The sequence below is a fragment of the Acanthisitta chloris genome, unplaced genomic scaffold (genome assembly GCF_000695815.1).
Source record: "Acanthisitta chloris isolate BGI_N310 unplaced genomic scaffold, ASM69581v1 scaffold38481, whole genome shotgun sequence".
Classification (NCBI taxonomy): domain Eukaryota; kingdom Metazoa; phylum Chordata; class Aves; order Passeriformes; family Acanthisittidae; genus Acanthisitta; species Acanthisitta chloris.
In genome coordinates, this window is record NW_008657231.1 from 27,873 (window position 1) to 38,764 (window position 10,892).

The 10,892-nt window shown below is 40.6% G+C and overlaps 1 protein-coding gene across 1 annotated transcript; it reads right to left on the bottom strand.

The window, feature by feature from the left end:
* Nucleotides 1–595: 595 nt before the first annotated feature.
* On the bottom strand, nt 596–7,136 carry RCN1 (reticulocalbin 1, EF-hand calcium binding domain; the record flags this gene model as incomplete). Its single annotated transcript, XM_009084631.1, has 5 exons — nt 596–703; nt 1,637–1,836; nt 4,664–4,724; nt 5,252–5,430; nt 6,943–7,136. Coding segments are annotated over 5 exons (742 nt in total), but the record flags the coding sequence as incomplete, so codon positions are not given.
* Nucleotides 7,137–10,892: the final 3,756 nt, after the last annotated feature.

Consider the following 10,892-nt stretch of genomic DNA (forward strand, 5'->3'; position numbering starts at 1 on the left):
AGGGATGCTGGATACCTTCTGCAGCACCTCTGACCCAAAGGGGATGAGAAAAACTGTGTGGAGGCAAAGGTTAGCATCAAAAATGGTTTGTATCACCAAAGGTTTTGTATCAAAGGTTTGTATCAAACCTCATCTCTGGACACCAGGCTCAAAGTGTTAACTCTAAATAGTTATATGCTCTATAAAAAAGGAACTAAATAACTTAGTCTGTTTAAACATTAAGTTTCCTTCTAATCCTACCTGCATTTCACTATGGTAAAAGTGGGTATTTAAAGAAAATATTTCACTCTTACAGATCCTTGCAATTATGTTTTTAGAAGTGCCTTTTCCATGTCAGGCTCTAATCTAGTCAGAAAAGTTACCTTTTTATTCTCTCAAAAATAAAACTGTAGTAATTATCCATTGCATTTAACCATGTGAAAAGAGTAAAAAGCTATTTCTACGTGGTTTCTGAGGTAATAAGCTGGAATGTTAGAAATATATTAATGCAAGTCATTCAGTTGTGAGGGTGTCCCCTGCCCATCTTCCCCCAAAAGAGGGGATGGACACAGTAATGTGGAAAAAAGGTGGCTGGAATACTGATTGGTATCTTGTATCATAGTTCATCATGGTTTCTTGTGAGGTCCTCTCCATAATTAGTAGCTTGACTTCCAACAAACATATTCCAGTTGTCTAGAACCTCCTCTTTGGTTAGTTTTTGATCCTGGAAGGAGGAAAACAAAACCTCTGTCAGAACATTTTCAAAGCTAAGTAAAAGACACACCAGCACACACTTGCAAGAGCCTTGGAACACACACAATTTTTCCAACCAGCAGACTGCAGGTTCAGGAATCATTTGTAGCTGTCACAGTGAGTGAAATTTGGACCCCAATGGAAGACACAAGTCCCACTGGTTTCAGCTGGGTCAAACTGCTAATTGGAAGTTTTTTGTGAGTAGTAATGAACTCACTGCCAAATGGTATATGGGTTATCTGGTACACTGTTTTGCCCTGTGGTTTGATTTTGCCTTCCTGACAGTAAAAGTGAAAATCCTCTGGTATACTTTGTTGAAGATGGGTGCTTATGTTAGCAATTTACATGTTCTCTGTGTAAGAGTATTTTGGCTTTTTAGGTTCCAACTTTGCTTGCATCACACTCCTGAGGATCACCATCTGGAATCCACTGCCACACACGGGAGGAAGTGAAGGTCTTTAAGTGAAAAATACGTGCTTGATTTTGGAACTGAGGGTGGTTTTGCTATCCCCTATGTAAATGTATCTGCATTTTCCTCCAAGAGTCTAAAATTAACATGCAAAAGCCATGACCACTCTTAAAGGAAAAGAGGTACTTCTACTCTGTTAAAACTTCATGATAACATGAAGATAACATTAACTAACTTGATAAATAGCTTTTTATCACCTAATGAAAGCCAGGGAAACTCCTGAAGTTGATAAAGTTATTTTACTACTTTTACTTTGTGCTTCTAACCCTACCAACTGGAACTGGCATTGAAACATTAATGCCCTAGCAATTCTAACCTCTAAAACTCCATTTAAAGTGTGCTAGTAAGAAAAGTTATTAGGAATAAATTCTTGGAAGCTGATATTTTTAAAAAGACCCCACACCACCTTATAGAACTTCTTTAAACACTACATACCTTGTCTACATCAGATTCATAGACTAAGTGTCTGGCTTCAGCTAGTGCATGGTCATAGTCTTGTGGGAGAATCCAGTGCTGAATCTCATCTTTGTCCATCTTTCCATCCTTGTTGAGGTCCCGAAAATCTGAGAACTGTTCACGCTCTGTAATCACCCAGTCAGGCTCTGGTCCACCCTCTTCATTTGCAAACATATCAGCTGGGCAGGAAATAAAGGTCTCACTCAAGACATCTTTAAATTTGCAAATTATGCACAAACTAAAGACTTTTGCACAGTGTTTAGGAAGCCTAAACTTTTCACTCTTTGCACAACGTCTCTTTGTACAGACAATCAAATCTGGGGTGGTAGCTGTGTGTATATTCTCTCAGGTCTGTTTAATGACTGACAGTGATTCTGTCCACTCTCACATTACCCCAGTATCACAACTGTGAGCTGCTGGTGAGGCTAACATGAGAGGTGAGCATTTCCAAAGGCCATCATCCACTGAATTTCAGAATGAAGGAAGTTCTCTAAGGATCTCTAGTTAAATAGCAACGGTAAGCTTTAGTGCTAGGCTCAGTCACATGGGGAGAAAGGAACTCAGCAATTTTATCTTGTCCCTGCCAGCAAATGTCTTTGTGGATAAGATCAGACTCCAGCCAGCAGAGAGTGATTAAAGTTAAAAAGGCACAGGGGAGATTTAGGCAAACAAAAATTGCTAAATGGAACTTGCATGCTTTTGTTCTGTGTTTTATAGACATCTATGTAAGAGAAATTCAGCTTAGTAGATGAGTCCTCTTTGAACCATGCAGTGCTGTAGCATACTCCAGTAGAAGACATTCTTCTACAAAGACCTGGAGAAATCCTGAATCAGTGGTGCATTCTGTGAGAAACCACAGGCAGAGTGCACTTGCCCTTGGGATGGAGTAGCATGTGTGACACAGGATGCATAGGGTACATACATGAGCTTCTCTGTACATCACTCCTGTGCTATGTTTAGGAAGCCTCAGTAGGACAGTGCCACAGTGGCAGCTTCTATCTGCATGAACAGAGTTAGGAGAGTAGCACTGATTATGAAAAACAAGTGACTTGTACCTGTTCTTCACATCACAAGTCTTCCAGATGATGAGCAGTGTGTCCACTTTAATCTTTTGGTCACTGTGGCCAATTGTTTCCTGCTCATCAGGGATGCTTATCCCTCAAGCCTTCAGCTTTTCTATTTAGAATCACAGTCTGTTTTGTGATACTACTCCTCTACTACAAACCTTTGGGTTTGGTTTTCAAGGAAAACTGCACCCCATGTGGATGGTCCCAGGGCCAGAGGCTGAACTGGTGTCTATAGGAAGCAAAAATGCTAATTTCAAACCTAGAAATAACCTCCCCTGACCCTGCAGTGTGAGTGTGCACGAGGGTGAAGTTCTCTGTTGTCACTGTTGTCTGCCCATGCAAGGTAAAAATTTAATTCTCTCTGCTCAACAGGATTAGGAATATTTTACTCTGCTGCTTGTGTAAAGTCTTAACCAAATGTTATAAAAGACAAAATAGGAAGAAAGAGGGAGAAGGAGGGAGGAATGATTCTATAACGTTCAGCAGATTTCTCCACCAAAAACTTGATCTAGAGACTGAAAGTTTTGGAATTCTTGTGGTTCCTTATAACGTACCAAAGAACAGATTTAGTTTTCTCTTTGCTTCTTAAATACTATAGCTGAAAAAGGAAAGTAGGAATATTTTAAGCATAGTTTTCTCAACTCATGAAGAAAACTTCAGACAACACATTCACTTTCTTTTTTTTTTTTCCATTTTTTTAAAGAGCAAATTATATTGTTTATTTGAAGCAACTGACGTCCTGTCAATTTGATTTTTCTCATCCTTGCCAATGTGGGGTGATCGTGACTAGAACATTCTATGTTCCTATCTATAGAAGACAAGAAAAACCAGCATTCACATGGTAACAAATGTTGACAATTACCTTATAATTATATGTAGGTAATGTCACTGAATGAACTGAAATTACTGTGGAAATTATGCTGCTCTGTTATTTCAGTCATAAATGAATAGCATTCGCTTTCTGGGCTAAATATAATTTACAGGGAATAGAACCCTCCTGCCATTAATTAACGTGTGTATATCGTTCCTGATTCTGTGTGAAGTGATCTTTACAGCACCACTAGAAACTGAAAGATTCATTCCAGTTTGCACTGATGGTTTCCAGTGGCACTGTCTTGATTTAAAGCCCATCCAAATGAGGGCAGTGGGAGAAGGGAGGTGTTGGTATGGCCACAATGATTCCAAAAGCTAAACCAAATCACATCCTGTTGATCTCCAGTCCTGCTTCCACTTCATAGGGCTAACTGCCTGGTGTGACTGAAGTTTGTGCAAATTAGCTGTGACTGATCTGCTGTGCATGTTTCCCATTTTGTTCTCTTGCAGCCACTGAAGCAATGCACAGCTAACTTTCACACATTTCACAACTTCTCTGAGGATCTCAAATCTTGTGCTGTTTTAACACAGTTCATTTTTAATGTGTCTTCTGTTTCCAGAAGAAATAGAAGAGTATCACCATTAGAGAAGGATGGGACTTTACTTACTCATTAAACTAGGAAAAAAAACAGTAGGAAAAAGGTGAATTTTCCTTTTTTGCAATGTGTGCTTCCAGGCTGGTTTGCATATTGAAGTACCATTCAAACTTGGGAAAAGACTATGTCACTTTCTGCTCCTCCTGCATTTCTAAATGCCTTCAAACAGCTGCTAATGTGGTCTAGTATACAGAGAATATCCCTGGCATGAAAAATATTACTCCAGATCCTCTTAGAAGAGTTATATGAAAACAGAAGAAGAATCTTAGGCTATAAAGTGTGAGGAACCTTTTTCTGGTGATGTTGCTGTCTGCCAAAATGAAATTAAACTTTCTGGGTTGGATGGTTGGTTTATAATAGCTGAACTAACAGAGAAGTGTTGATCTCTGGGTTGTAAATGCTGCTGCAAAGTTGAGAGAAGATGGAAAAATGGACTGGAGATAACATAAGAAATAAATATAAGCACTTACCAATGTACTCGTCTTGATCCACAAAACCATCCTCATTTTTGTCTATGTCTTCTAAGGTTTCCTGGAAAATAGTTTTGCATTGAAGCAAGCAAAAAAAAAAAAAAAAAAAGAGAATTCTGATTTCTTGCATCATTGTTTGAGGTCTTGACCTCCCTTGTACACAAGACAAGGTACTCTCACTAACTCCACTGTGATAGTTGTTTATACAGTGAATATACAAATATTCTTTCAGGCTGAAAAAATTCCCTGTATGAATGAAGTGAACACCATGCTAAAGTTAGGGGCAGATAGAAGCTTACATGAAACACTTAGCTGCTGCATGTCAGCATTCCCTTCCTTTCTTCTTAGTTTAAGTCCATGCCCCAAGATTGTTTCCTGATTCCATTTAGGAGCTGTGTTGAGTGCACTTACCAAGTCTTTCTTATACTGAGAGTTCTAAATCAAGTGAATTTGATGAAAGGCATCCCTTTCTGTTCCCCACTTTGCTATTATGTGTGTGTCTTTTTCTAAACCCTGCCTGGAAAGGTTAGAGAAGCACTTCCATAACAACAAAAGTAAAAATAATGCAATTGATTTTGCTCTGCTTACTAAGACAACGATGTTTTTCATGTGCTCAAACTCCTCTGGGTGAAGGAAAGCAGTGAATTCTTCACGAGTGGCAGCCAAGTCTCCATCCAGGTCTGCAGTTTTGAATCGTCTTTCATCTCTGGGCAGCATCTTCTTAAAACTGTGCTGCTCAGTTGCATCTTGGAATTCTTCTGGATTGTCTGCAAATTAATCAGGATGATCTCACAAGTCTGTTCCTTTGAAAACATATTACCACCACAGTCTGAGCCTGGAAACACAAGGGCTTATTGCCAGAATAGCTGCTGTTCTAAAATGGAACTTCTCTTTCCTGTGAAGTTTTACTTTCAGGAGTCAAGAACTTGCTTTGATTTTTAAAGATGACAGTAGTAGAGGGAAATGTCTGAGTAAGCCTTGTGTTGCATCCAGGATAATGGATTTTTGAAGCATTGTATATTATCCCTCATAGATTTTTTTTTTCCCCTCTGCCTTTACAAGCACCACTTAGCCAATATTTGGGATAGATTTCATTCACACAAGTTTTATTCTTCTTAGGAATCAGTACAATCTAGGCAACTTTTCAGTTTCAAGAAGCAGCCAAACCAAGGAAGAGTAGTTTAAGAAGGTGGCAGACTGACTAAGTGATCTAACTGCTGTGTCTCTGCTACAGGGAACATAACAATTATTGCCAGTTTAAAACAATGACATTTTTTCAGGGTGTTCAGTGGCATAAAAGGAATGGTACTTGATATAATTTTTTAAAATAGGATCCTTAAACTGACTTCAAACAGGAAAAATTCTCATAACAATTTCACAATTCATGTGTTGGGAGACAAACACAGGTGAAAAAGATTCAGACAGGAATTACAGATGGTATTCATTAACACAGGCCCATGATGTACTAGCTGTTCTCCAAATCTTGGGGATTACAGAGAGCACAAAGGGCTGAGAAGGTTTCCCAGGGATAATGCTGCAGGGATTATGTGTCAAATATCTCCTTCCACAAATGTAACAAGCTCCACTTTAATCTAAGGTAGACTTTGGAATTACTATTGCTACTGGAACTTTGCTCTAGAAACTGCCTCTGTGGGAGGTAAATATTTTCCTCTCATTTCCAGTAAGTATAAATGGTCAATTAATACTGATCTGTTGTTCTGTCAATATTGTCCTTTAGCTTAAGTGATCTCTTCTCCTCCTTTTCCTTCATTACCTTATAAAAAGCAAATGGAACATAGTGGGGGGAAAAAAAGTCAGGTATATTTTTTACTACATGTTTCTTTCACCTGCTTCATTAAGGATTTCCATTTGCAGTTGTTCACAGCCTGAAGCACATGCTATTCTGCAAGAACTATTTTAACCAATAACTTTGCTATGCCTTAGACCCAGAGTAAATTTTTAGCATCTATACTTCAGATTTTAGAGAGACTGAATTAACAGGATACACAGTTTTTAATCTAACTGGATGAGACTTTTATTTGGCTGTGTCAGAATGTTTAATAATCTCTCCACGAAACCTTCTGTGTGCTGGTGACCCATGTGGAAAGGGCTGCAATAAATAACTAAAAAGTGCTTTAGACCCCCGAGCATCTATGAAATTTAATATGAATTTCAAGAGTCCTAAACGTGACACCGAAGTCCTGTTGACTGTAAGGCAAGAAACAATATTTTATAACCTCAAAAATCCTCGATCATACAATCTGAAAATGTTCTCTTACCTAGATAATAACCATATGTGGCTTGTTTGTATTCTTCCCAGGCGATTTTATTGTCCTTGTTCAGATCATAGTCTTTCCAAACCTTGGCCACGTTTTCGTAGATGTAGCGTTTCTGTACACGTTTAATCCAGGCTTTTAGCTCCTCTGTTGTGAGATAGCCATCTTTGTTGTCATCTATTCTATCCACAATCTTCCTGTAAAGAGATCAGCATCCTTACGAGTTGGCAGAAAAACAAACTGCATGTCAGTCCAGTTTTGGTAATCTTTATGTGGCCCTGATTTCCCACAAAAACAGAGTGCCCCAAGCTCACAGAGCTGTCCTAGTGGCTAAGCCTTATGTTTTACAGATTATTTTAAGGGATATTTCTCTATTCAAAGTACCTCAGATACTACTTGGCTCTCTTAGGTTGTGTCTGCTATCTTGGGGGACCTGTTCTTCCCTGTCCATAGGGAGAGGCTGTGCTGGGCTCAGAGTAGAGGACACTAACTCCACTTCAGGAGGAAGCCTGTACTGGAGCTTGCTGGAAGCAACCAGGGCAAAAACCTAGGACTTGGTGGACAGCTACAGTTTCTCCTTTGGCTTTCCAGGACACTGACACTAGGGTGGACTGAGTTATCTGACTGCATAATGCTGGGCATGTACACCATGTCTTCCTTTCCATGCCTGTCCCTCCACTTGTTTCTTTTCTTTCATTCCCAATGAAAAGCAGTATTGGTGCAGTTCCCAGGAATGCTTGCTCCTCACTAAAGGAATAGCTAGTCTGCATCAGGTCCCCAGTCACAGCTGACAGCTGGGATATAAACCACTATCCTGTGTAAAGCTGCCAGCCTCAAGTGCTGTTGAAACCAGGAGGAGTGAGAGGTAGTGGTATACTCCCAGGGAAACTTGCACCTTTGAAACATTCTGCACACAGCTGCAGAGAAAACTGACCTGAAAAACTGTTAAAAAAGGGGGGTGATGCTCCCTATTCTTTACATTCTCTGCAATAAATTTCACCACCATTTTGGGTTTGAGTTTGTCAAACCAGTCACAGTGGTAGAACATTTCTTATCTGAAATAAGAATGCAGCTTTAATCCAACAATTTATAGATAAGCTTATCACAGCATTGTTATATTCCAGGCACTAGCTCGTGGGAAACTGAATCCTGCTTTTGGAACTGAGGCACCTAGTTTTGCAGCCAACTCACCACGACCTGGATGAGTTCCCCATGTGAATCCTCTATGGATGAGTTATATGTCACTGGAATGAAGAGGTAAGAGCAGGAGTTGACTTGTCTAAATCCAGACTTGACATTCAACAGTTGAGCTCCCTAAAGCTCCAGGCAGCCAAAGGACACAGGCTAAGGTTCTGCCCTTTTAAATATTCTTTTCAATTCAATTTCTTGGCTCTCCACAAAGAAACAAACCCTGGCCAACTGAAACTGCTTGACTAGCAAAGTAATGTCTTGGTTACGAGTGGTCAGGCAACAGCAGCAGCTTGTGCTGAATTTCCAGCAATCTTGTCTGAGTCTGATAGTACCAGATTGAATTTCTAAACATGTTATTTCTGAACTATGGTGAAAAAAAAGGGGCTGCTGAATTTGCTTTCCAAATTGGTACAGTATGAATTAACTGACTAGAAAACATTTTCTCTTTTGTATAAATCTCCTGGGAAATTGACTGCCAACGGTCGCTTTCACTGCATGATGGACTGTGTTTGTCAATAGATTTTCCCCACAATGAATTTGATTTAATTGCTTTATCTGGTATTTCTTTTTATTGTTAAAAGTATTCATTATACTAAATGATTTTGCTAGTTGCTCTTGGCTATTTTTAACATGAAAGCAATCAGGACTGTTTACCAAAAAATGTTTCATGCCTCTTTCTTTTCACCTGTTTTAATAGGTCCATTGTATCCATTTCACTCTGCTTCTCAGATGAAGATGAGGACAACAAAATAGTCTTGCATACAGGCTCCCAAAGGTACAGGTAACAACTTATTTTATGGACAGTAGTCCTCACTTTTTATACCATAATGTCCTGTAAAATGGCTCAGGATGTACATGGAGCTGATGTACATGTATCAGTCTGAGAAGCCTTAGTTTTAAATGGTTAATTCTCATATACAGTAAAAAATCAAGGAGCATTTTAACAGACAAAAAATGCCAGCTCACATACAGGAATTTACATGCACAAGTGTGTAATACTGGAAAGTCTACTGAGGTGGAATTACAGCCAGTATTAGTTTACTCCCTCCTTACTGAGGTTGTATTACAGCCAGTATTAGTTTACTCCCTCATAATGAAGAAGCTAGAGGGCATGTGAAGCCCTGGAAGTGTTTAAGAGATGTCTGGATCTGACACTGGAGGATATGGTTTAGGGTTTTGGGGTTCCAGCAGTGACAGGTTCATGGTTAGACTCAGTGATCTCAGAGGTCTCCTCCAATCTTGATGATTCGATGACTCTACAATTCTATCCAAAATCACAAAGTTGGGAACTCTACGATTCTATCCAAAATCACAAAGTTGGGAAATATTGAAAGTTATTAAACTTTCCCACAGGAGCCACATCTCTGATGTTCTGATGCACAATGCTCACGCTGAAATGTGTGTTTGGTCCTCAGAGGCGACTTTAGGCACCTTCATTTAAAAGGTTATTGACTGTGGCTGTAGGTTAACATGCCTGTGTAACATCCCTAAGTGGCACAGAGTGAGATCACCAGAAGTTAAGCTTCTTCCCTTGCTGAGTTAGCATTTGTAAAGCCTGTTTAAAAACAGCTCTACTGTTAAGTCATAATCCTGACTGAATTATCTACACTGGTGTAAGACCAATTTTAATAAGGTATGTTCATTTTAGTGATACACTTTGTGAGACTCTAGGTCATAGATCATGTATGCTGAGAACCTGGTTCCTTTTGTTCCTTCTTGTAACAATGTGGATGAAGTCAGTCATTTCTGGCAACCACTTTATCTGTTTACTCACTGAGATACACATAAATAGTAGTGACAGCTTCCAGAAGGATCAAGAGGTTAGTCAGTGAGATTACAGTGCTACTGCACTAAGAGCTTATGATGGAACCAGACAGACATACAGTCAGGAAGTACCACTCCCTGTGGAAGGGAAGGCAAAGGGAATCTTAGTGAGGATGTGCAGATATTTTAAATGATCTTTCTGCTAGTAACTACATTATAGGATCTTTCTTTAATTACTGTTAAACTTAGCTGGGATTAGTGATCTGGCTTCTTGTAGATATAAAGGAGGAAGAAGTACTAAAGTTAGGCATGGTCTCTGTTCTTGGCATAAAAAGCAGTGCAGTGGGCAAAGGTGTCACAAGTGGAAAAGCTGTAGAAAATGCTTCAAGTAGACTTGTAAATGTAGCTGTAAAGAAGGAATGGCTTAAACTCGATTCACACCGATACGGTGGGGGCAAGTGACCCAGAGCTGTAGGGAGCAGCAGCACCAAAGCCCCGTGGCAGCGGGTGAGTCTGTCCACACCGGCACAGCAGCTTAGTGCTGTAGGGCCAGCAAAGCAGGAGAGAAAAACAGCGAAGCGCTGAATCGTTAGCTGCTCGTTCACAAGACCCGCGGGGGGCGAGGGAAGCCGAACCGCAGAGAAACCGCTGGCCACGCTGGGGATCCAGAGCATCCCCGCAGGAGCCCCCAGGGTGGGAAGGGTCAGGGCATCCCACCCCGAGAGGGGTCAGAGCATCCCACTCCGGGAAGGGTGAGAGCATCCCACCCCGGGAAGGGCCCGAGCATCCCACCCCGGGAGGGGCCCGAGCATCCCACCAGATCGGGGAATTGTCAGAGCATTCCATCCCGGGAATTGTCAGAGCATCCCACCCCGGGAAGGGCCAGAGCATCCCACCCCGGGAATTGTCAGAGCATCCCACCCCGGGAAGGGCCCGAGCATCCCATCCCGGGAATTGTCAGAGCATTCCATCCCGGGAATTGTCAGAGCATCCCACCC